The sequence below is a fragment of the Triturus cristatus genome, chromosome 3_2, assembly GCF_964204655.1.
Source record: "Triturus cristatus chromosome 3_2, aTriCri1.1, whole genome shotgun sequence".
NCBI classification, from domain to species: domain Eukaryota; kingdom Metazoa; phylum Chordata; class Amphibia; order Caudata; family Salamandridae; genus Triturus; species Triturus cristatus.
In genome coordinates this window covers 1,024,136,950-1,024,163,732 of record NC_140584.1, presented here as the reverse complement: position 1 = coordinate 1,024,163,732, position 26,783 = coordinate 1,024,136,950, and the positions used below count along the sequence as shown (strand labels likewise).

At 48.6% G+C, this 26,783-nt stretch overlaps 1 protein-coding gene across 2 annotated transcripts in view; it reads right to left on the bottom strand.

Annotated features, from left to right (window-relative positions):
- The window catches only part of LOC146859019 (C-C motif chemokine 5-like), a 38,890-nt gene extending 34,531 nt beyond the window's left edge, over positions 1-4,359 (bottom strand). For both annotated transcript variants that reach the window (XR_014980050.1, XM_085649656.1), the window contains exon 1: positions 4,209-4,359. Coding sequence is in view for 1 of the 2 variants with exons in the window: in XM_085649656.1 (XP_085505782.1) it covers positions 4,209-4,281 (73 nt within the window). In the remaining variant the exon portion in view is untranslated. The remainder of the gene's footprint in view (positions 1-4,208) is intronic.
- Between the last annotated feature and the right edge of the window lie 22,424 nt (positions 4,360-26,783).

Genomic DNA, 26,783 nt, shown 5'->3' with positions numbered 1-26,783 from the left:
TCCTGATTGTCTGCCATTTTAGCCCCACCCCCGATTGATTAACATTAGCCACGCCCCTTCGTTTGCCAGGTTAGCCCCCCCCTGGAAAAATTTCTGCGGACGCCCATGCTTACAGTGCTTAGAAAACGTAGAAAATCTGTTTTAGGGCAACATAAAATCCGGCTTCTATTTCTGACGTTCATGAATTCCTTATAGGAAACGACCTTCATGAGTTGAGCAGCACAATCAATTAAACAAATGGGGGTTCTGTGGCCTCCTTGTCTTTCACAAGCCCCTGCCCCACAGCCCCACTGTCCCATAACAGCGCCCACCCCACGCATCTGAAGCCTGTGTCATAAGAGCTCTCTGCCACACAGCCCTGCAGACCCCTCCCTCCCTGACCGACGCATTCCCTAACTCTGAGGTTCCTGCACTACAGCCGCCCTATCCCCACAACTCTATTTGCCCATGTTGTAGAGAAGCCCGACACAATGCAGCTCTCTGCTGCCCCCTGTTCTGCAGAACCTATCTGCCCACAACTCTGACCTGTTCTACAGTTCACCATCCTCCAGGGGCGTAACACAAGCCCAGGTAGGGCCTGTGAGGCAGAGGGACCCCCAACCCTTCAGGGGGCACCCATTCAGCCAAAAGCCAGTGAATATTTGAGAGATAGTAGAGGCTAGGAGGCCCCATATCACATTCTGCAGGGGTTCCCTATCATTTTGCATTACGCCGCGGCCATGCTCCACAGCTCTCTGGACTGCTGGCTTATGACATTCCTGCTAGCCGTAGCCTGGTGTCCCCCTGACCTGTGCTACAGAAGTGCATGCTCCACAGCTCCATGGACCCCTGGCCTGCGGATCCCAGATACCTGCTGTTTAGTGTTGTGTTGTGTTGTATGGTAGCATTGATATAGCGCTTACTACTCCCATGAGGGACTCTGAAGCACATGCTTACATGAGCAGCATGGTGCACCGTTTAGGGTGTGCGGTTGGAAGGATACTGTCAGGCCCGGACTGGCTATCGGGCGTTTTGGTGTGCTGCCGAGCTGGGGGTTGATTTCACTGCGGTGGGAGCTGATTTTGTTGATGGGGACGTGCGTGTGCTCCTAAAAAAACAGCAAAAATGAATGATTTTAAGCACATGCAGGTCCCCATCAACGAAATCAGCCCCCAGCTTACCAGACCTGGTAGCCAGTCCGGCCCTGGATACTGTCTTTAATTTGATCCCGTGTGAAGTGTTTCCATGATGTTCGTCATGACCACTGAGGTGTGATTATCGTGTTATTGAATGCAGCGTGTAGCAGTGTGTTGGATGATGAAGTATGTGTCTGACCTGTTCTACAGAAGCCCCATCCTCCACAGCTCCATGGACCCCTGGCCTGCGGATTCCAGTTAACTGCGGGTTAGTGTTGTGTTGGGTTGTATGGTAGCATTGATATAGCGCTTACTTCCCCTATGTGGGACGCTGAAGCACTTGCCTACACGAGCAGCATGCTACACTGTGTAGGGTGTGCGGATGGAAGGATACTGTCTATGTTTTTATCCTGTGTGTGAAGTGTTCCCATGACGTGCGTGATGACCACCGAAGGCTGGTTAGCGTGTTATCGAACACAGCGTGTAGTAGTGTGATGGATGATAAAGTGTCTGTCTCTTTGACCTGTTTTAATCGAGCCCCCTGCTCCACAGCTCCATGGACCCCTGGCCTGCAGATTCCAGATACCCGTGGTTTAGTATTGTATCGTGTTATATTGCAGCATTTATATAGCGCTTACTATCCCTATGTGGGGCGCTGAAGTACTTACTTGCATGAGTAGCACACTACACTTTGTAAGGTGTGCCATTGGAAAGATGTTTTTTTTGTTCTCATGTGGGTAAATGTTTCCATGTCCTGCGTGATGACCACAAGGTGCCGTTATCATGTTATGGGATGCAGCGTGTAGCAGTGTGATGGATGATGAAGTGTGTGTCTTCCTGACCTTTTCTACAGAAGCCCCATGCCCCACAGTTCCATGGACCCCTGGCCTACGGGATTCCTGCTACACGTAGATAGTTGTTCCCCTAACTTGTTCCGCAGGAATTCCATGCTCCACAGCTCAATGGACCCCACGCCTGCGGATTTCAGATATCCGTGGTTTAGTATTATATTTTGTTATATTGCAGCATTTATATAGCGCTTACTACCTATATGTAGGGTGCTGAAGTACTTGCTTACATGAGCAACATGCTTCATCAGGTAGGGTGTGCAGTTGGAAGGATACTGTCTTTGTTTTGATCCTATTTGTGAAGTGTTTCCAGGTCATGCACAACCTGTTCTAAAGGGTCGCCATCCTCCACAGCTCTATGGACCCCTAGTTTATGAGATTTCCGATACCCGTAGCTTGGTGTCCCCGTGGCCTGTTCAACAGAAGCCCCCCTGATCCACAGCTCTATGGACCACTGGCTTACAGGATTCCTGCAACATGTAGCTTGGTGTCTCCCTGACCTGTTCTACAAAAGCTCTATGCTCCACAGCTTTATAGACCCTGCCCTCCTGTCCCAAATATTGCACTGACCTATAGCTTTGTGTGCACCTGTCCTACAACCTGTTCTAGAGTTTGGAGGCTTCCTGTCCAACTCAGCTGCACCCACGGCTCTCCGCCCCTTATCCTGCACAAGCTGCATGCCCCACAGTTCTCACCCTCCCCTGTCCTTTGAGACTTCTCTTTCACACAAGCCTAAATGTCTCAGTTCTCCAATAAGACTGCCCTGTAGGTTATACAGACGTTTCCAAACCAGGTCCTAGACGGCAGAGCTATCACTCAGATCACACAGATTGTTTGCACTCAATCCTTAGAGAGCAGACAGAGCTATCGGTCTCGCACGAAAGGTCGTAAGTGCTCTGTGCTTTGATTGCAGAGCTAGGTTTTGCGGGTACATAGATACTCCCAAGACAGCAGCTCTGTCCATCGACTTATGCTGATACAACAGAGCTCCCACTGTATATTGTTGATTGTGCACTAAATAAGTGTCAAATAACGATAAAGCTATAATGGGACATGTCTGTCGTGCAGCGTAAATACTGCTGAGGGACACAGGCTTTTGTTCAGGTGTCTTACACATGCCAGGTATGCTAACTGGTGGAGGTAGGTACATCCTGAGACAGCTGAGCTATCCACTCAAGGTGGATGCCTCTTTAGGCAGCCCAGCTAATTCTGGCAATGTGTCCGCCAGGGTACAGAAAAGGTGTCCGTCAGTGTGCAGCAAAAGTGTCCGTCAAGGTAAAGAAAAGATGTCCATTAAGGTGCAGAGAAGGTCTTCATCAAGGTATAGAATAGGTTTCCGTCAAGGTACAGAAAAGGTCTCAGTCAATGTATAGAAAAGGTCTCCATCAAGGTACAGAAAAGGTCTCCGTCAATGTATAGAAAAAGTCTTCATCAAGGTACAGAAAAGGTCTCCGTCAATTTATAGAAAAGGTCTCCGTCAATGTATAGAAAAGGTCTCCGTCAATGTATAGAAAAGGTCTCCGTCAATGTATAGAAAAAGTCTTCATCAAGGTACAGAAGAGGTCTCCGTCAATGTATAGAAAAGGTCTCCGTCAATGTATAGAAAAGGTCTCCATCAAGGTACAGAAAAGGTCTCCATCACGGTACAGAAAAGGTCTTCATCAAGGTACAGAAAAGGTCTCTGTCAATGTATAGAAAAAGTCTTCATCAAGGTACAGAAAAGGTCTCCGTCAATGTATAGAAAAGGTCTCCATCAAGGTACAGAAAAGGTCTCCATCAAGGTACAGAAAAGGTCTTCATCAAGGTACAGAATAGGTCTCTGTCAATGTATAGAAAAGGTCTCCATCACGGTACAGAAAAGGTCTTCATCAAGGTACAGAAAAGGTCTCCGTCAATGTATAGAAAAGGTCTCCATCACGGTACAGAAAAGGTCTTTATCAAGGTACAGAAAAGGTCTCCGTCAATGTATAGAAAAGGTCTCCATCACGGTACAGAAAAGCTCTTCATCAAGGTACAGAAAAGGTCTCTATCAATGTATAGAAAAGGTCTCCTCAAAGCAGAGAGATATTTTAGATAGCTCTTTCTGCAGCACAGCTATCCCTTACAGGCGGGAAATTTATGCAAATACTTTAGACACCAAAATGACTCTACATTTTTTTTTTTTTATTTGGACCAACTTTAGATACTTTAGAAACTATAGAAGCCTCCCTCTCTACCCATGGAGGGTATGCGACTTCGGACTTACTTGGGGCAGCCAGGACCTCGGAGCAGATCCCAACCAGGAGTAGAGCGGCGAGTGTAGCCAGGGAGGCCTTCATGGTGGGTCTGGGTGCAGGCGGTGGTCTCTGATAGCACCAGGACAAGAGCTCTCTGGGTCACCTTGCGCTCAGTGAGGTGGTGTCCAACTGCTACCTTGCTGCTATTTATCAGGGTCCCTTGTGTAGGTGGCAGACGTTGAGGAGAAGTGACACGTTCTTTCCGGAGCAAATTTCTTCTGTCGTTGAGGGATAGGTACAGAGCAACAGACCAAGCACAGGAAGTGGCGAATGTACAAACACACTCTGTAGCTATTCGCTTGAGCTCCATTTGTGGTTCTCAAAGGGGCTGGGTGGAAGTAACATATGCAGACAGGATGTCAACAGCCCCATGGCTTCTTTGAGTGCTTGGTGGGAGGGCGGTCTATGCACAGAAAGGCGTAGGATGCACCATGGAGATATCACAAGTCAATTCATTTATCTGAAGACCTATTAGGAGAACTCCTCCTTGGTTACTGTCCTCTGGATCAATGCAAATAGATCAGCTACACCAAAAAACACTGTAGGAAGGTCAAGCCAGTAGTCACAAATAGATCATTTAGTGTATTGAGTAATATCACCGTCAACCTACACAGACGATACACATCAGTCTGAAGTATAATATGCCCTTTAGTGCTATTGAGGTGTAATAATCTTCAGGAAGATTAAAGGCACAGCGGATTATAAAAGTCAACATATCTCCGAAATGTAACATTAGCAGCACAATAGACCATACCACTGGTGTACTTTTACAAGTAACACCTTTTAATTTAAAAAGCACGAAAATAAAGTATGTTTATTACAGGCAGTCAGTTGAATAGGGCAGTATTCTGTCTGGGCGCCTCCATAGAAGAGAAGAGATAAGATATGAGTCATTAGGTGGGGTTTCCGTGGGGGCGTTTGTGTGGGTGGTGTAAAAGCATGTTTTGTCTGCAGGAGGGAGAGGTTTGTGAGGGTAGGTTTGAGATGTACAGTCAGCAGTGGACGGTTCCGGCTTGAAGCGGCAATTTATCCTGGGTACATTGTTAGTAGAATAATGAGGATGGATTAAGTTTCAGGGAATCTTGAATATTCAAATGTATTTTTTTTCCGGAGAGAACAAAGAGGGTAGTTGACGGAGAAGGTGATAGCACCCAGAGGGAATCGTTTTCTAGACATCCTATTATTTACATTCACTGGGATGGTAGTCATCTCCAGAGTTATATAAAACAATTCACAAGTATACAATAATTCCAAAATGTTACATCCATGAGCAAGCATGCAGTTTCGTGCACATAAGATGCAAAAAGGGAAATTGTACTATTTAGATGAACACGAACGTAAAACCGAACACCCCCAATGGATTTTTTTGCCACCTTTAATCAATAATCAGGATCGTGCACCACTGAGAAAGAGGATCGCAAAGACTGTATGATCCACATCTTCAATCAGTGATTGTACTCACTTAAAAGGAAAAAACAGAATCGCGTCATTGAAATGATCACAAACAAACACTGCCAGCTTGATAATAAGGGTTGTGGTACTTGTGAAAAGGTGTTTGCATCTGGTACTACTGCCACGGATTATGCAAAAATCGTGCTTAAACCCACGGGGCCTTATTTACTCAAGTAACTCTGCGTGGTGCTGCAAGCCATTTTGCTGCGCAGCACTGAGTCACTTTCAAAGCACAGGGATGCATCATATCTACAACGATATAACGGTTGCCTGTGCTCTCCCCAGCGCTGGTGCACAATGGGCTGCCATTCGTCAACGCAGGCACCCTTGCACCTCTTTCTATGTGTGCTGTAGAATGCAGCACGCATAGAAAGAGAAAAAACGAGGAGAAATGAAAGCATTGCTCCTCCTTGCGCCTACCTACGCCCCCCTGGGGAGGCATATCATGCTGACGCATTCCCAGGTTTCCAAAAGTTTGTAAACCTGGGAATACGGCAGAAGCCATGGGTGTTACGTGGGAACACCCACAGCAAAACCAATGGCACGCTCCTTTCACGCAAAGTGCTGCGTGAAAAGGGGCTGTATTTACAAGAAGATGAAAAGCCACGCAGGGTGGCTTTACGTGTCCTTGTAAATATGGGGCGGCAATATGCACTGCTGGTGCGTCACAAAAAGTGATGTACCGGTGGCGCAAGAGGATTGTAAATAAACCCCTTGGTTTTTGCCTATGCAGTTTCCTCCAGTAACATATCTGGAGGAAAGTGCATGGGTAAAACAATGGGTTAATGGAGACAGTGTAGAACAAGCATTAGCAAAGTCTGTGAGAACTATTAGCTTTGTCAGTGGTTTTTACCCATGCTGTACAGCATCCTTGATGCTGTACAGCATGGCTAAATAATTATTTTTAAAAAAAAGCCTACGACACCTCCATTCTTTTTTCTTTTTATTTGCTCATTCGAATTGGATCGACAGATAAAAAGAAAAAATGTACTAAACCGTTTTTTGAAGCGAACGTGGGTGGAACAACATGGAGGGTGCGGGTGAGGCAACACGGAGGGCAGAGGTGGGGTGGAAGCAATGTGGTGGGTGGCTCGGAAAAGCAACGAATGACAGAGTAGGAGGGTGCGGGTAGGAGCAGCAGCATGGAGGGCAGGGGGCATGAGCAACGAAGGAGAAACAAAGGGCGAGAGAGCACCGTGGAGTAGGCAGGGAGAAGTACATGGGTGAGAAAGCAACAGGGGATACAAGAGCGAGCGCTGCTTGCATGGGAGTGGGGAGAAAGACACAGGTCATAGGGAGCAACACAGAGTGTAGGGGGAGAGAAGTACGCGGGGGAGGCAGCTAGAAAGCACTTGCACTCTTAAGGAGTGCTTGACCAAAAAGTAGTTTTTGAAAAGCAAGAAATGGAAGCAAAGAAGTCAGCCAGTCAAAAGAAATGGTAAAGAGGCTATGGCCCATGGGAGGGACAAACACAAGGGGGTATATCCACATGAACGTGTGCTAAACATCACCAAAAAATGTTAATGCAACGTTCCACATCGCAGCCTATTGCGGGAAAATAACCCTGTGTCAATGTGGAATTCACAACAAGGCGGTACCATGCGATAGTCTGCCGAAACCGCGGACAATGTCCGTGATACAACCACCTTGATGGAGATAAAAACACAAACCACAACACAAAAAAACCTGCGATGTGCCAAAGCGCGATGAGGAAATCAGCGATTAGCAGCGCCAGACCTGCAACACACACCTGGCAGGTGGGAAAAATCACCATAAAAGTAGAAAAAAACACCCAAACACAAACTGACCAACACCCAAGCATCATGGAGGCAGCCGGAGCAGGCGCTGAGGACGAGCGCGACCCCACAAGCACCCCGGACGACCAGCTCGGGACCTCGGGGACAGGGAAGGGCAAGGACAAGAAGAAGAGGAAAACGAAGTTCAGTCCACAGGCGAACAGGATCATAGTCACGGAGGTGATGGAACACCATCAACAACTGTTCGTCACCTCCATCGTGTCATTGGGCACCAAAACAGGAATATGGCGGGACATCATGGACAAGGCGAATGCCGTCGGAGAGCACAAGAGGACAATGGACGAGGTCAAGAGGCGATAGAATGACTCAAGCGAAAGACCAAGGAGAAACTCGCAGCCAACCAGAAGGCAGTAATGCAGACTGGAGGTGGGGGCCCAGCGCCACAGCTCGTGCTGGATGACATGGAGGAGCTGGTGTCGACAGTCATCAGTGTGGAAACTGTGGCCGGAGTTGGGGTACAGAACACTGCTCAATAGGACACAACACAACCGCAACAGGGTGAGTGACCACCAGGTACTGGGAGGACGGGTGGAGATGGCCACGATGGCACACATGCACAATCAAGCAGAGCACAGTGCACACCCTCAATGACTGTGGGTCATTGCACAGATCCTTAGACTGTCACAATGTACAATGCCATGCTGTTTGAATGTCAACATGTACCATGCGGCTACATACATGTGGACACATTGCAATACACCATCTCCCCTTCACATTGCAGGGCCACCGTCAACACCCCCTACAGAGCAGTCCCAGCCACTCTTCACTGATGACGAGCAGGACAACCCCAGCATCGACGTACAAGCCCTCCTAGACATCATTGACATCATCCGCGACTCACCTCCAGGATCAGGGCTGACTAGCTGTATCAAGGAGACCCTACCCACCACCCAAACCACCCAGCAGGAGGCACCCACGGCAGTCTCCCAAGACCCCCAGGAACAACACACGGCCTTCCAACACCATGTGCTGGCGGCCCAGAGGGGGACGGCTGAGCAGGTGCGGGTGGGGTTCGAACTCATGGCTACCAAACTGTATGCCATCCAAGGGTGTATAGGCCCGCTCCATGGTCTCCACCGAGCCCTGACTGACATCGCTGGAGTCCTGACGCAGAGAGAAGAACACCTGTCCACTCAGAGGGGCACCAGCGATACCAGGCGTGAGCTGGCACACATGCGGAGGCTCATGAAGGACATGGTGCGGATGGAGGCAGAAAGGATGGCAGCCACCGCTGCAAACCAGCGAAATGTAGCTGGGATCTACCATGCTCTGCAGATCATCATCATGGCATTGCTGCCACAGGACGTGGCGAAAATGAATGCTGCTGCCCCCACACCATCCACATCTCCGCCCCCTGGTGTGCCATTACTACACAGTGCGGGAGACGTATCCACTCCGGCACCTGATCTGTCAGTGGCACACGGTGCCTCAGCCAGTACTGCAACACCCACAGGTGGGGCAGAGCACATATCCAGGGACGAGGACGTGGATGGGTTTGTGATCAGGAGGCAATAGCATTCATTTCACCTGGCCTGTTTCTGCTTGGTGCCGCACATGGCCTCATGACCTTCCACTGACCCCCGATACACTCCGATGCTCTCACCTTGGTCAGCGACATCGACTGCCATATCCTGTTTGATGACCAATGACACGGCGACCAGACTGCGGACTGCACCCTTCCTCTTCCGCAGTACTTGCCATGCCCGGATGGGCCCATATTGTGTAGTGTGCTCGGCATTGCCCTGTACCGCTCCAGCTGCAGAACTGCACTGGATGTGCAATAAACATTCAGTGACGCACTGCTGTGTTATGTCTTTCATCATTCATGTATGAATGTGTGGATGAATGTAGGGACAGTGATTTCCCTTGTGTCAATGATGCTCATCCCGTGGGATGCCAGTCAGGGGGTGCTACAGGGACATATGCATCAGTCACTTCCATGTCCGGACATGAACTGAACCATGCCCAGTGCCCACAAGCCATTGTTGCAAGCCCTGCGCTGGTCTGGCGTACGGCAGGCCAGACCACTCCGCTTACCGTGCTACCCGTCACAGGCGTACTCGCTGGTGGTGTGCAGGTCACTGTTCTAGCTGTCAGCATGTCACAGCCACTCCCTGAGGGCAGGTTTGCACGCACACCACATCCATCCGGCACAGGGGTCACAGGCTGTGTGACTGCCAACATAAGGGGCCGACGACGTCACATTCCCCTCTGCCAGTGGTGACTGGATGACGGACGCTCCACGGTTCTCAATCATACAGGGCCCATGAGTTGTTGCGCACAGGGTTAGTGGCATCTGAGGCCTTGCGGCTGTCATGGGCCTACCACCATGTGGCGCTGACTGGGGCTGCACAGGGTTAGTGGCACCCGAAGCTTTGCGGACGGCACAGGCACCCTGCCACGGGATGGTTACTTTGGGTGCACTGAGTTAGTGGCACCTTAAGCTGCTGAGCGGGTTGCAGCCTGCGATGATGCCCCGTCCCGGTGGTCCGGACAGCTCAGGTTTTGTGTGCCCTGCTGGACCGCAGTGTAGGCCAGAGCCAGCAGGCAGCGCTGGCCTGCCACCACGTGGCGTTACTTCCGGGATCCGAGAGTTAGTGGCACCTATTGGGCTGAGCGGGTGTGCAGCCTGCGATGAGGCCGGGTGCACTGGTATGTCCTCTGCCATGGAGTAATCAAGACCCAGCACCAAACGTGAGACCTGGTAGCCTGCGGAGTGGAGCTGCATGGTGTGGAGGGTGCCATGTCTGTGGGCCTGGGCTTGTGTCTTGCAGCGGCACGTGGTGGAACCTACTGTCTGCACGCCGGTGGCGGAAGGTGAGCAGTGAGGCCTAGGTGTGCATGGGCGGGCATGCTCCGATGGGCGACGGGAGGGGCTGGGGTGCCTCTGCCTGGGTGTGCATGGGCGGGCAGGCAATGTTGTCTTGTGCAATTGTGTGTACTGTGCCAATAATGTATCTGGACTCTGTTTCAGATGACGGGTCTGTCTCAGATGTGTGATCTGGTGTACTGCTATACATACCGGCAAGTGATTGGAAACACACCGGGGGCAGCAGGTAAGCAGTGTGGCCTGGGTGCACAGGGGTGGCACTCTCTTTCTCCCTCCCCCTCTCTTCTTCTCTCTCTCTCCCCCTCTCTTCTTATCTCTCTCCCTCTCCCTCTCTTCTCTCTCCCACTCTCTTCTTCTCTGTCTCTCCCCCTCTCTTTATGTCTCTCTCTCGCCCTCTCTTCTCTCTCTCTCTCTCTCTCTCTCTCTCTCTCTCTCTCTCTCTCTCTCCCCCTCTCTTCTTCTCTGGCTCTCCTCCTCTATTCTTCTCTCTCTCGCCCTCTCTTCTTCTCTCTCTCTCCCCCCCTCTTCTTATCTCTCTCTCTCCCTCTCTTCCTCTCTCTCTCCTTCACTCTCTCTGTCCTTTAATGAGCGCAGTACACACCTTCTCATCATGATTTTTGTCTTGCAGACTGTGACTTACGGATTGTCCCGAGGGGAGCTGCCATGTGTCTTCATTTCATTTCAGTGTTCATTTTAATAAAGTTTCATTTGTTGCTTTGAAAGCGAATGTGTGATGCTCATTTTTGTGACAACACATGCATGTCACCAGTTGTGATTGTGCGACATCATGCAGATTATTTTGTACATGTTTAGGTGTAGCTGAAGTGGCATGTCTTTGAGGGGGGTGCTGGGGAGGGGGGGTCCTGGGGGTGGTGGCGGCGGATATTGCTGCCCTTTCGGCCCTCCGGGCTGCATGTTCAGTTGCCCGGGTGCATCTTTTGTTCTTCAGGTGTGGCTCTGGGCTGGACTCCCTTTTGTGGTGCAGGCTGTGGTCCGACTTTGCACCAGGTCAGAGCAGGTGTTATTTTCCTACTGCTAACACACCTTATCGCCTGTTTTGTGTTCTTATCGCAGTTCTGGCTGGTCGTTGTGAATGTTGTGGAGTGGTGTTCTCACAGATTTTGCCACGGGAACGCCTACTCTGCATCTCATTAGTGATAGTTGCGGGGGTCATCTGTTGCAATGTTTTTTGCGGCTGCTATTGCAGGTAAACTGGTGCTGTGGTCTGTTAACACCAGCTTGTGATTGGGGCGATAAGTTTATCGCAACTTTGGCTGCGATAAAGTGGCGTTAACTCAGCGATAGATCCTTGTGAATATCCCCAAGATTTACAAGCTGGGACACAATTAAGAAGCAGGCAAACGAGAATTACAGGAAAGCCAATCAATCCTAAGCAATGGGCGGGCCCCAAGACTGTGTATGTTCTTGGGAAGCCAACAATATGTCTTTTGCAAACAGACAGCTATGCTCTCTGGTAGGCCCAACCTAATGAAAGTCACTAAGACCGTTTCTGCAAGTTATTCTGCACTGCACTTAGGAAAACTTGTAATCATGATGTGATACCGGGTGTGAATGGCATTTATTGGGGAATTTTTTCCACTCAACACAGCACAGGAGGGGGCTACGTGGATCTTAAAAAATAAACACTGCTAGGGGATTGGGAAATCATCTGCAGCCCCATGGATAAAAGTTATAAAATAAATAAAATAAAATAAATGAATAACCCTTATAATTAATTTAAGAAACCCCAGTTAAGTTTATGGGAGTACTGTTTTTGGGTTATACAAAGAAAGTCACTGCACGTATGTTGCCCAACTATCTCTGCTGCCAACCTTAAATGAACTTTTATAAAAGGGTTTTCAGTGAAATGTATATATATATTCTTTTGGCATGAAAAAGTTCCCTACATGGTACGGATGTGCATCCCTACCTTGAGTGCCCCAGCTGCTTGGATATCTTGATCCCTGGTACTAGGTTCTGGTCATGGATGAACATGGATCATGCGTGTGCTCAATGGCCAAGGTCTGTCTCACGGTAAGAGCCTTTTTAGGACTCTGGGCATTACAGGAACTTCGTGGCGAACTATGGAAGTATAGTTGCCCCATTGACTTCACTGACCTCCAAGAAGAAGCCCAGGATAGTGATCTGAACTGAGTAGTGTCAAACGGTGTTTAAAGAAGGGAAAACGACACTATGCAATGCACCTGTAGTGAAAGCACCTGACAGCAGTAACCTTTCATTGTACAGACAGATGCCTCTGACCAGTAAGTTGCAGCTGTGTTAGCTCAGCTGGATGGCAAAGGTAGAGAGCATCCTGTGACCTCTTTTAGCAGTAGATTACTACTCAGGGAGAGGAATTGGGTGGCTATTGAAAAAGAGTTCTTTCTGACAATGTGGGCCTTGCGGAATTTCTGCCCATACTTGTTTCACACTGGGCTTATAGTGTAAACGGATCATATATCATTGAAGTGGTTAATGGCTATGAAGGGAGAGAATCGTAAGTGGGTGAGTTATTCAATATCAATGTAAAGGTTAGATTTTGTGGTGAAGCACAAGACCAGATTAAACCAATGGAATGCAGATGGACTTCCCATAGGTTTTGCCAATACAAAGAGCCAACCTCTGCATTTTAGGAGTTAATCTGGGGTAGTTTGATCTGGGAGGGGCATCTGTTGGAATGGAAAACTTCCCTACATAGTGGCAGATGTGCACACCTACTCTAAGTATTGATATCAGGATCTCTGGTATTGTTTTTTGATTATGGACGAACAAGGATCATGCACATACGCCAGTGTCTAGGCTTATTTCAAGCTAATGCGATCTGCTTAGACCGGGAGGGGAGCACCAAACGCTACTTTCGTGACTGTAGAAGGTTACTGCCCTTACCTGGAGTTAAGTGACAGAGCACAGTGGTGGCTGCATACCTGTTTTGTCTTCAGTATTTTCAGCAATATGAACAGGCATTTTTACTTGTGTCACTAGCGTGGGGGCTATTTGTCCAGTCATGTAAAATTCAATGGCTGTGTACTTAACTCACCCTTGGCCTGCTTGTAGCGCTAGACAGTGCTTGATATTCGCATGTGCGTGTTGGGTTGCATATGTGTGACTGTGGATGGTACATAACATGGAGGCCTACGGGTTATGTTTAGGAAGCCCAGGACCAGGAAAGGTGAGGGCTGCAACCGCCCAGAAAGGAGATGTTTTTTACTAACATTCCTGAGGGCTGGGACAGAACACACTAAATGAAGGGGGAGGAGCTAAGTATCCTCCATGCAAATCAAAGGGCTCTTTCATTCTAGGTTAGTGGGGCCTGGGGTCATTGTCGGGGAGATGGTGGGACTGACATAGTTGACAGTCCCAGGATGTCTAATAGGAAGGCTTAGTCCTTTGAACTTATATGGGGGATCTTTCAGTGGAGGCTGACAGCTGGGTCCAAACTGAGGTGACATGGTGAGCAAAAGAATGATGGGTTGGGGTGCTATCCTGAGTGATCGCCAGTGGTTAGACAAATTGCAAGCATTACTTCCATCAACTATTGTGTGTTTCAGCGAGGTTTGCTCCCCCATTACTTCTTTGGGCAGTGTCATGGGTCACTCCTGCTGTGGCAGACTGTTCCTTTGACAAAGGGCAGTGCAGAGGGGAGAGCACTACAAAGGACCTGATGCACCCAACATGATTTCATAGGCCAGACACTAAATCACATATGTGCCTGGAATTTGACTATAAAGGAGCATGAGCCCATTCTTTGTTGAATAGCACCATCTCATCAGGCGAGGGAAGATTACCAAGATGATTTACTGCTGGGACCCCTGCTGGGTGATGGGACAACAACCAGGAAGTCAAGAACACTTGCCCTGAGCCTGGAGCACCAGCCTTGTGTTTGCCTGCCAAGAACAGAGTTTCCTGTGAGGAGGAGAAGCGCCTAGAGTGTTCCTTCCTGCAAAGACCAGAGAGCCCTCTGAGGAGGAGGAGAGTGGCTTGAGGGGCCCAGCGAGGAATCAGTCAAGTGGATCCCAGTGAGTTAAATGTAAGACACCCATTCCTGTCGGTACCATGTAAGAATTCGAACGGTACACCTGATTCTGCAGAAGCTCCGGCCGTCACTTTAGCATGTGAGCGCTTTAGTCAGGGACTCAGGTGCCTCGAGGTGGTCACCATTGAGACAGGTCAGTAGTCCTGGTTTGCAACAACTGAGATGCTGCAGAGAACACTTGCTGATTTCTGCTGGACCTCAATATAAAAGATAGAAGCCCCACTACTCCAAGAAGCAGGGTTCCATAAATGACATAAACGTCAACAATAAAATCTCTTGGAGAAATCAATTCATTCACCTCATTACATACTGCACTTCTTATAACCCATGCATTCCTTTGCACCCGTCTTGAAAGGGACCCACAAGACAATTCTTACTAATCAATTTTTAATATATCAAACCACATAAAGCAATCTGTACAATTACATAAAAATCAGCAATTTAAAAACAGTCAAAAAATCAATAATAAAAAGTATTACATAAAATATCATGAATACACTGTAACAAGGGAGACAGCACCTAAGACATACACATTTGTAATTAAAAGTTTGTTAACTTGAAGGAATCAATAGAATGGTTATGTTATCTGAACTTCTTTCAACGTATAACACATCATTTCACAAATTTAACATAGGTGGGCATCAACGCGTTTCGGTGGACTGGAAAAGTAAAGCCACCTTCTTCAAGACAACAACAAATATTTGTATCCCTCCTAGTGAATATGCAGTGTATCCCTCCTTCCTTCTGAGGTGACAAACACTCGAGACCGACACGGCTGGTCTAAAAGACTTTAGCTTGAGCTTTAAATACTAATGTAAAGCTCTTTCGTTTCTTGCTGCCTTATCTGTTAGGAACCAGTTTTAGCAGTTAGGACCTATTTTCCATAGGAAATCCGCAACATTCTATTTGGAATAACGTTGGCGCCGATTAACGAATCTTCGCGAAATTTTCCTAACTTTTGGCCAGCTCCGGTCCTCTCCTATCCTGAAAATTTCACGGTGATTCGTCAAGCGGGGGCAGAGAAAAACGGGGGGGTCCCAAAACGTGTTTTCCCCATGCATTTTCCCATAGGACCTGTTGACGCAGCTACAGCCCGAACTGCTGAACGGAATTACACCAAATTTGGCAAAGAGGTAGTCCTCAGTTCAGACTCGTGCCTTTTGCTTAAATGGTGTAAATCCGTTCAGTAGTTCCTGAGAAAATTCGGGTAAAAAAGTTAGTGATATCTATGGCCTCGGAGGATCCGCGCACCCTCCCCGCACCCAGCGCGCACCCTGCCTTGCACGAGCTGTATTCTAATTGGCTGTCAACACTCCAGATCAGGAAGTGTTGGCAGCCATCTTGTACCTCGGTAGAACCGAGGCACAAGAAACCCGAATAACAAAGGCGAAAAACACGACAAGGGGGCAGGATAGAAACACCCTGACCCCCTAGGCCTGCTCAGGGCCCAAAAAATAATTTTCATTTTTAAATATCGGCGAGATTCGCGCACCCAGCGCGAATTTCGGCCGAAAAAAAAAAATTCAGCTCCGGCTCCTGCGCTGAATATTCTAATTTGCCCCCGGGGGCCGAATCCCGGGGGCATAATTTGAAAAAAAAGTGTGGGGGGTCCTAATTCCCCCCACACTGCCCCGGGGACCACCAACCCCGGGGCTTTATTTCAATGTATGCGGGGGGGCTCATGGCCCCCCGCAGCCCTGGGGACCACCACCCCCCGGGGCTTGTTTTAAAAATAATAAAATAAAAAACCCTGTGTGGGGGGGCTCGAGCCCCCCCACATGCCCGGGGACTGCCACCTCCCCGGGGCACTAAATTTTTAAACCAAGCTCCGGGGACCACCACCCCCTGGGGCATTAAATTAACTGGGAGGGGGGCAGCGCGGCCCCCCCCTGGAGCCAATGATGGCCCTGGGGACCGCCACTCCCTTAGGGCCGGCTCCTGCAGTGTCCCGGGGTACCCACCCCCGGGACACTGCTGTTTGCAATGGCAGGGCAGGAGCCTCTCGGCTCCCACCCTGCCATTGCAAACTGCTTTGCTTCATTGAAGCCAGAGCATGGAAACCTGCTCTCGCTTCAATGAAGCAAAGCAGATTGCTCTTCCACATGGGGAGCAGCATGTTAGCTGCTCCCCATGTGGAAAAGCAATGCTGGCTCCCGCAGGAGGCGGGGAGCCGGCGGGGCCGTTGGGGGATTGGGACCCCCCGCGGTCCTCAACTAGGTGGCCAGGCCCCGGAGGATGGGGTTCCCGGTGCCAGTAGTGGCCCGGGAGGGGGGCCACACTCCTAAAAATAAAAAAAATTTAAAAAAACGGCCCCGGCGGATGGGGTCCCCGGGGCCAAAATGGGCCACAGGAGGGGGGCAAGGCAGTCCCCCCCCAAAAAAAACTAAAATGAAAAAAAAAAGGGCCATGCCCCGGGGGATGGGGTCCCCGGGGCAAATTATGGACACGCGGCCCCCTTCCCGATTTTTTTTTTTTTAATAAAAAAAAAAGAAATCGGGGCAGGCCCTGGGGGATGGGGTCCCCAGGGCTAAAAAATGTGAAAAAGAAGGGGGGCTACACAGCCCCCCGTCTAAAAAAAGAAGAAAAAAAAAAGAAGGGATCGGGCCGGAGGCCACGCCCCCTCCTTGCACCACTCTGTAAACGGGCCCCCTGGAGCGTTTGCAGAGGGGGATCTAATTCCCCTTGAATACTGGGGGTCCCTGGGGGCCAACTAGCCCACCAGGAATCTCCAGTATGCACAAGGGGGCTGCGTTGCAGAGAGGTGTAATGAGGCCATGCCCCTTTTTACACCTCTCTGCAAGGCAGCTCCGTGGCGCTTACTGGAGGTACCTGGTGGGCTAGTTGGCCACCAGGGGACCTCAGGATTCAAGGGGACTTAATCTCCCAACTTAAAATGCGCCACGAGGCGCGTTTGCACAGTGGTGAAGGTAGGGGGCAGGGCCTGAGGTGATACTGTGCAAACACACCCTGTGGCGTGTTTTAAGTTGGGGAATTCATTCCTCTTCAATCCAGAGGTCCCCTAGGGGCCAACTAGCCCACCAGGTACCTCCACTAAGCGCCACGGAGCTGCGTTGCAGAGTGTTGTAAAAAGGGGCGTGGCCTCTGAACACCTCTCTGCAATGCAGCTCCCTGGCGCATACTGGAGGTACCTGGTGGGCTAGTTGGCCGCCAGGGGACTTCAGAATTCAAGGGGACTTAATCCCCCAACTTAAAACACCCCACGGGGTGCGTTTGCATAGTGGTGAAGGTAGGGGGCGGGCCTGAGGTGATATGTGGGCAAACACGCCCTGTGGCGCGTTTTAAGTTGGGGAACTAATTCCTCTTCAATCCTGAGGGTCCCTGGGGACCAACTAGCCCACCATCAGTGATGTCATCAATGATGTCATTTGCGATATCATCAATGATGTCACTGACCATGTCATGAATGATGTAATATGTGACATCATCAGCATCTTCGGCGCGAACAAGATGGCGGCGCCCTGCGGACGGCTATGACTCGCAGAGCGGAGGCAGCGATGTACTGGCGCCCTAATGGAGGACGGGAGGCAGAGTAACTCATGGCACCATCGGACCGGCTGGTGACGTACATGTGAGCTGTTTGTGATGCCGGGACACTCTCTAGTAGGGCGGACAAAATTGGGATCGGGCAAAATGGCGGCGTAATAAGCGCGGAGAGAGCGGATCAGATGTGAGGCTGGTGGCATGCTACAGATCGGTGGCTGAATCAGCACAATATTGACCCGCGGTGCTCTCACACTACCATATTCACAAGGGGGGTTTAAGGTTCCGGATTTTTTCCTTTATTATTTATGTGCACAGGCTCAATATGCACACGTTTGGTATCATCCAATCCCATATCTTACACACGCGGCGATTGAGGAAGGTGACGCCCACCCGATTCCACTGAGGGCTATTTTAACACACCAGAGGCCCCCGCTGCATAATCGCGATATAAATACTATTGATACGACAAACAAGGCTTGGCGGACTATGGGCAGAAAGGCAAGTAAATTGCCACTGTACGCGCCGGCGTTGCCACTACACTATCACCCCGAGTTGTCTGTCACCCAGGAAGAAGTGGGTATGGGATTGCTTAGGCAAGTGGGATTTGTTACCATGGGAGATCTATGCGAAAATGGGGCCTTCAAATCACTCGTAGAGTTGACATTTATTCGTAATCAAAGGCTACTATTCCAATTCACATATCACCGACTGCAGGGAGCCCTGAAGGCATTATATGCGACACACCCCGCGGAGCCACCGCAGCTGACCGCTTTGCAATTACTGATCACGACCACCACTGCTAAGCGATTGGTTTTGAGACTGTATACAACACTGCAAGACGACATAGCGGGCAATACATATAAAGCAATGGGAAAATGGAGCAGTGACTTAGGAGTTTCACTAACAGTGGAAGAATGGACTACTGCTTGCTCTCTTACTGGCATGCTGACACCTAATGGAGGTCTGCGTATGCTACACTACAAATACCTCCATCAAACCTATTACACTCCCGCAAGGCTTTGTAAATATGGTCTGCTGGCAGACTCTAAATGTTGTCGCTGTGGTGCGGAGGTCGCAGATTTCATACATCTGGCATGGTATTGCGACGCAGTGGCTGGGTACTGGGCACAGGTGATACAGATGGTGGGGACGATGGTGGGTGTTAACATTGCATGTACTATTCGAACGTGTCTGCTGGGACTACTCCCTGGAATAAGGGCGAACAAGCGAAAGTTCTGTGTGGTTGCATTGCTTCTGGCCAAGAGAAGATTGTCGTTGTGTTGGGGCGGTAGGAGAGCGCCATGGATTCGGCAGTGGATGCAGGACCTGACGTATTGTAAAGAAACCTTGCAAACTTATGAGGAGGAACTACCAACGGGGTCTAAGCCCAGAGACTACTGGCAATACTTGGTTCAATAATTACAAACATACCAGGTTGACTAATTATAATTGTACGTTCGCACTGTACTCGATGTGATCTCCAGTAACATGGTTGAATTATCCACAATGGATGTATGATATTGTTGCACCATGGCCTGTAAGTTTTCTATATGTTGACTTTGTATGTTTTCTATTGGTAACAAATGTCAATAAAAAAAAAAGAAATTCACTGGAAAAAAACAAAGTTTCCAGGAACATTATAGTTAGGTTCACGTTTTACCCCCACAAAACCATAGAAATTAGGCAGATATAGTTATGTTTATAGTTATACTTATGTGAACAAACTATAACTTGTGCTGTTAAGTAACTTTAGGCCACAAGTTATAGTTTGTTAACATAACTATAACTATATAAGTATAAATGCTGAATTTCTATGGTTTTGTGAGGGTAAAAGTGAACCTAACTATAGCACCCATGTATCCTTTGTTTTTTTCAATGAATATCTTTACACATGTATATATTACCTACTGGCAGTCACCAGTAGGTAGTTATGGTTAGAACCTAGTTTCCATAGGAAAAGCATTTTTTGATTTGCTAATAACTTTGGCGTCGTTTGACAAATATTCGCAAAATTCTCTCCAAAAAAGGTCTATCCAGGTCAGCTCCTATCCTGAAAGTTTGGGGGTGATTTGTCATGCGGGGGCTGAGAAAAAAGGGGGGTCCCAAAACATGTTTTTCGTGTGTTAATTTCCATATGAAATTTTGAGACAGGCAAACAGCCCGAACTGCTGGACGGAATTACACCTAATTTGGTAGAAAGGTAGCTCTTGGTTCAGAAAGCGAGCTTTTTTTTTTAAATGGTGTAAATCAGTTCAGTAGTTTGTGAGAAAGTCAAAAAATAAAAATATCGATATCTAGGGCCGCAGTGGGTTTGCTACTCCTGCCGAGCACAAGCTCAATTCTTATTGACTGACAACACTCCAAACTAGAATGTGTTGGCAGCCATTTTGTGACTTGGTAACCCAGTCACAAGGAATGAATGAAAAATAAAGATGAAAATGTACAAAAGGGTACAAATACCCTACCCCACTAGACTTGTTCAGGGGGTCTCACAAGGCCCACCAGGGCAAAAAGAGCATTTATTTTTTTAAACGGCAGAAGTCGCGGAGTCTGCCGAGAAATTTAAAGAAAATAAGGCATTTCGTATTCAAAAAGCCCCTGGGTGGGCCAGGTCCTGAGAGCACTCCAAAATTAATTTGCAGCCCCGGGGACTGCCACCTCCCCGGGGCTATAAATAAAAATGTGTGTGGGGGAGCTTAAACCCCCCACAGTGCCCCGAGGACCACCACCTCCCCGGGGCTTTAGATCTTTTGGCAGGGGGGCCACGTGGCCCTCCTCCTGGAGCTCTTGATGGCCCTGGGGACCGCCACCCTCCAGGGCCGGCTCCTGCAGTGTCCCGGAGTGCCCACCCCGGGACATTGCTGTTTGCTATGAGAGGGTGGGATCAGAGCTCTCACCCTGTCATAGCAAACCCTGGTTCGAAAACCTCCTCTCACTTCAAGGAAGCAAAGCAGAATTGCTTTTGGACAAGGGGCGCAGCTCCCCTTGTCCAAAAGCAATGCCAGCTCCCGCAGGAGGCAAGGAGCTGGTGGGACCATAGGGGCATTGGGGCTCCCCCCACAGTCCACAACACAGAGGCCAGGCTTTGGGGGGATGGGGTCCCTGGGGCCAAAAGTGGATTGGGAGGGGGGCTACGCTGCCCTCCTCCTATTTCCTTTCCCCCAAAAAATATGGGCATACCTCAGGGGATGGGGTCCCCGAGGCGAATGAAAATTAGTGATAGTGGACATTTAAAAAAAGAAAATGGAGTCGCGACCCTAGCGCGGCCCACTAGTGTGAACATGAAGGGTGCGCGGATCTCAGCGCGGCCCCTAGTGTGAACATGAAGGGTGCGCGGCTCTCAGCATGGCCCCCTAGTGGCTCTCAGCGCGGCCTCCCAGTGTGAACGTGATGGGTGCGCTGTTCTCAGCGCAGCCCCCAAGTGTGAACGCGATGGGTGCGCAGCTCTTTAAGTCGCGCTGGGTGCGCGACTCCAAGCAAAAAAAAATAATATAGGTTATTAGGTGGATCTAAAAAGAGCCCTTGTATTTATTGGGAGATTTTTGTAGCTACTTGTAACTGCCGATGCAGAGCCTTAGGTTGTTGAGAAGGACTCTGTTTCCCTTATCTGTGAAATGTACCCAGTCGCTAACCAAACGTGCATTGTGCACGACTTTGCCAATATGGCAGCTTCAATCCGTGCACCCACCAAGATAGGTACACGATGGGTGCACGTCTACACTTTTTCTAAAAAAAAAAAAATATTCATATGTAAGAAAACAGAAGACATTATATAATTTTAATAACAAAAAAAAGAACAAAAACAATTTTTAGGATATTAAACTTACAAAATATAACAAAAACCAAAAACAAAATTACTGAACAAACCATAGGTATAATGAATATTATAGTTAGAAATTAGCATTTAAAAAACCTTTGAAATTCAATGACAAAACCATAGGTTTCAGGGACGTTATAGCTAGAAATTAGCATTTAAAAAACCTTTGAAATTCACTGAAAAAACCATACGTTTCAGGCACGTTATATTTAGAAATTAGCATTTAAAAAACCTTAGAAATTCACTGAAAAAACCATAGGTTTCAGGAATGTTATGGTTGGTTGGACATTTCACTCATACAAAACCATAAAAATTACGGCGTTATAGTTAGTTCAGTTAATGCACTGCTGATGACATCACATATTACATCATTCATGACATGGTCATTGACATCACTGATAACATCACTGATGACATCACAAATGACATCACTGATGACATCACTGATGACATCATCCATGTGAAAATCTGATGCACCTCATCACACCCTAATATAACCCTTGATACACCCACTCTAAAATACAGACTATCATTTTAGAAACCACAGACACACCAACACCAGTTAGTACATACCCACTCACTAATTCCTAGGTCTACACACACTCACACTCAAGGGGATGTAATCCCCCAATTTACAACGCTCAAGGGGGTGCGTTTGCACAGTGGTGCAGGGAGAGGGCGTGGCCTGATGTGACAAGTGTGCAAACTCGCCCTGTGGCACATTTTAAGTTGGGGGATTAAGTCCCCTTGAATCCTGAGGGTCTCTGGGGCCAACTAGCCCAGCAGGCACCTCCAGCATGCGCCAGAGAGCTGCGTTGCACAGAGGTGTTCAGAGGCCACACCCCTTTTTACACTTCTCTGCAACGCAGCTCTCTGTCGCTAACTGGAGGTACCTGGTGGGTTAGTTGGTCCCCAGGGACCATCAGGACTCAAGGGGAATTAATCCCCCAATTTAAAACGCGCCAGGGGGTGCGATTGCACAGTGGTGAAGGGAGGGGGCGGGGCCTGACATAGCAAGTGTGCATACGCACCCCCTGGCACATTGTAAATTGGGGGATTAAGTCCAATTCAATCTTGAGGGTCCCTGGGGGTGAACTAGCCCACCAGGTACTTCCAGTATGCGGCAGGGAGCTGCGTTGCAGAGAGTTGTTGAGAGGCCACACCCCTTTTTACACCTCTCTGCAACGCAGCTCTGTGGCACTTACTGGAGGTAGCTGGTGGGCTAGTTGGCCCCCCCCAGGGACCCTCAGAACTCAAGGGGATTTAATCCCCCAATTTACAATGCTCCAAGGGGCGCGTTTGTACTGTGGTGCAGGGAGGGGGCGTGGCCTGATGTTACAAGTGTGCAAACGCGCCCTGTGGCGCGTTTTAAGTTGGGGGATTAAGTCCCTATGAATTCTCAGGGTCCCTGGGGGCCAACTATCCCACCAGGTACCTCCAGTAAGCGCCAGGGAGCTGTGTTGCAGAGAGGTGGTCCAAGGCCATGCCCCCTTTTTACACCACTCTGCAACGCAGCTCTGTGGTGCTTACTGGAGGTCGCTGGTGGGCTAGTTGCCCCCCAGGGACCATCAGTACTCAAGGGGACTTAATCCCCCAATTTACAATGCACCAGGGGTGCGTTTGCACAGTGGTGCAGGGAGGGGGCGTGGCATGATTTGACAAGTGTGCAAAGTGCCATGTGGCACGTTTTAAGTTGGGGGATTAAGTCCCCTTGAATCCTGAGGGTCCCTGGGGGCCAACCAGCCCACCAGGTACCTCCTGTAAGTGCCAGGGAGCTGTGTTGCAGAGAGGTGGTCAAGGGCATGCCCCTTTTTACAGCACTCTACAACGCAGCTCTGTGGTGCTTACTGGAGGTCGCTGGTGGCCTAGTTGGCCCCCAGGGATCTTCAGGACTCAAGGGGACTTAATCCCCCAATTTACAATGCACCAGGGGGTGCGTTTGCACAGTGGTGCAGGGAGGGGGCATGGCCTGATGTGACAAGTGTGCAAAGTGCCATGTGGCACGTTTTAAGTTGGGGGATTAAGTCACCTTGAATCCTGAGGGTTCCTGGGGGCCAACTAGCCCACCAGGTATGTCCAGTAAGCACCACAGAGTTGCGTTGCAGAGAGGTGTAAAAAGGGGCGTGGCCCCAGACCACCTCTCTGCAACCAAGCTCTATGGCGCTTACTGGAGGTTCCTGGTGGGCTAGTTGGCCCCCAAGGACCCTCAGGATTCAAGGGGAATTAATCCTCCAACTTAGAACCCACCAGGGGGCTCGTTTGCACAGTGGTGAAGGGAGGGGGCGGGCTTGATATGACATGTGTGCACTTATGCAATCAGTCTGCCAAATCACAAGCACTTATAAATTCACCATGCACTCTCCTTGTAGCACTCTAATCATCCAGTCACTACCCATGCACTCATGCAATGACCCATGCACTAACTCATGCACTGCTACAAGACCCTGAGCAGTACCCATGCAGTCCATCCATCGCCCTGTCACTACCCATGCACTCCTCCAATCACCCAGCGAGCACCATGTACTAATCCATTCACTCCGCCAAAACCCAGGCACCTATAAAATCACCATGCACTGTCCTTGCAGTACTCTAATCATCCAATCAGTACCCATGTACTTATGCAATGACCCGTGCACTAACACATGCACTGCTACAATCCTCTGAGCACTACCCATGCAGTCCAGCCATCGCCCTGTCAGTACTCATGCACTCTTTCAATCACCCAGCCAGCACCATGTACTTATCCAATTACTCCACCAAAACCCAAGCACTTATAAATTCACCACGCACTCTCCTTGCAGTACTCTAATCTTCCAGTCAGTACCCATGTACTCATGGAATGACCCAGGCATTAACACATGCACTGCTACAATCCCCTGTCCACTACCCATGCAGACCTTTAACTACCTATAGGGTACTGATTCACTCCTCCAATTACCCAGTTTGTACCCATGCAGTCCAGAAATCCCTCTGTCACTACCCATGCACTCCTCAAACCACCCATCCAGCATCATGTACTTATCCAAACACTCCGCCAAAACCCAGGCAGTTATAAAATCACCATGCACTGTCCTTGCAGCACTCTAATCATCCAGTCACTACCCATGTACTCATGCAATGACCCAGGCACTAACACATGCACTGCTACAATCCCCTGAGCACTACTGATGCAGTCCAGCCATCTCCTTGTCACTACCCATGCACTCCTCCAATCACCCAGCCAGCACCATGTACTTATCCAATCACTCCGCCAAAACCCGAGCACTTATCAATTCACCATGCACTCTCCTTGCAGTACTCTAATCATCCACTTAGTACCCATGTACTCATGCAATGACCCAGGCACTAACTCATGGCAAATACAGAGGAGGTCATGCTAATCACAGGGGTACCCCAACGCATAGTGTTCCCTAGTGTATGTAGGTGTTTTGACTGTATTCTAAGTGTCTCTTAGCATAGCACTGGCTCCGGTCCTGGTTAGTCAGAGTCAGTTACCACCAGTACCCGTCAGTAACAAGTTGGGGGCACAGGAGGACTTTCTGCTCCTCTGTTGGTTCTTTCTGCACATCTCTTGTTTCTTCCTGCACTTTTGTTCGTCTTTCTGGACTTCTGTTGACTCTTTCAGCATTTGTCTTGCTTCTTTCTGCGCTTTTCTTCCTATTTCTTCACGTCCTACCTTTGTAGGCATAGTTAGAAATGAGCATTTAAAAAACATTGAAATTCACTGAAAAACCATAGGTTCAGGCACATTATAGTTAGAAATTAGCATTTAAAAAACCATTGAAATACACTGAAAAAAACCATAGGTTTCAGGCATGTTATAGTTAGAAATTAGCATTTAAAACCTTAGGAATTCACTGAAAAAACCATAGGTTTCAGGGACGTTATAGTTAGTTGGACATTTCACTCGTACAAAACCATAGAAATTCCCCTGTTATAGTTAGTTCAGCTAACTATAACTCGCGCCCCCGCAATGCACTGCTGATGACGTCACATATTACATCATCAATGACATGGTCAGTGACATCACTGATGACATCACTGATGACATCATCCACGTCAAAATCTGATGCAGCTCCTCACACTCTAATATAACCTTTGATACACCCACTGTATAATACAGACTACCATTTTCGAAACCATCGACACACCAATACCAGTTACTACATATGCACTCACTGATTCCTAGGTCTACACACACATTCACTCATTCACCCATACAATCACTCATACATACAGTCATTCATCAATATAACACTATCATATGCACTCATACACCTATACAGACACTCACCCACCGCCACTCATCCATCGAGTTACTCACACACCTAGTCAGTCATGCAAAGAATCAATCACACTCCCATTTCCTCACCTATACAGTTATACACACAACACCTCACTTATTCAAACATATACTAACACATACTTACTCTCTTATACAATCACTGATACCAGTACACACTCATCGATACAGCCTCTCTCACAATCACTGACTCTCATGTATAGTCGTTTATATACTCCAACTCTCACATACACTGCCTTTTACATATGTAGTTACTTGGACATGTACCACTGAGACATCCAATCTCTCACTAACACACCCATACACACACTCACCCACCCATACAGCTGTTTCCACATGCACTCTTGAACCCATACACCCAGTGAATCAACCACTCACACATCTATGCACAGTCACACACCTATCACCCACCCACACACAAACTCAGTCTCCCATACAAATACTCAGGCAACCAATCAATTACCCATATAGACACTCATGTAGCTACTGACCAACATATGCAGCAGCTTACACAACAACAGACATACTGATACACACATTCAGACAGTTTAGTCACTAACCCATGCATTCAGTAAGACACATTTAATCACTCACTTATACAATCAGTCACGGACCTACTAAATCCTTCATCCAGACACTTATACACCCATTCATTCTTCAATACACCTTGGCATATATATAAAACACATTTAAACTTTAGAGAAACACACAGTCCCTGGATGATGTAATCAGTGATGTCATCAGTGATGTCATTTGAGCTGTCATCAGTGATGTCATGGACCATGTCA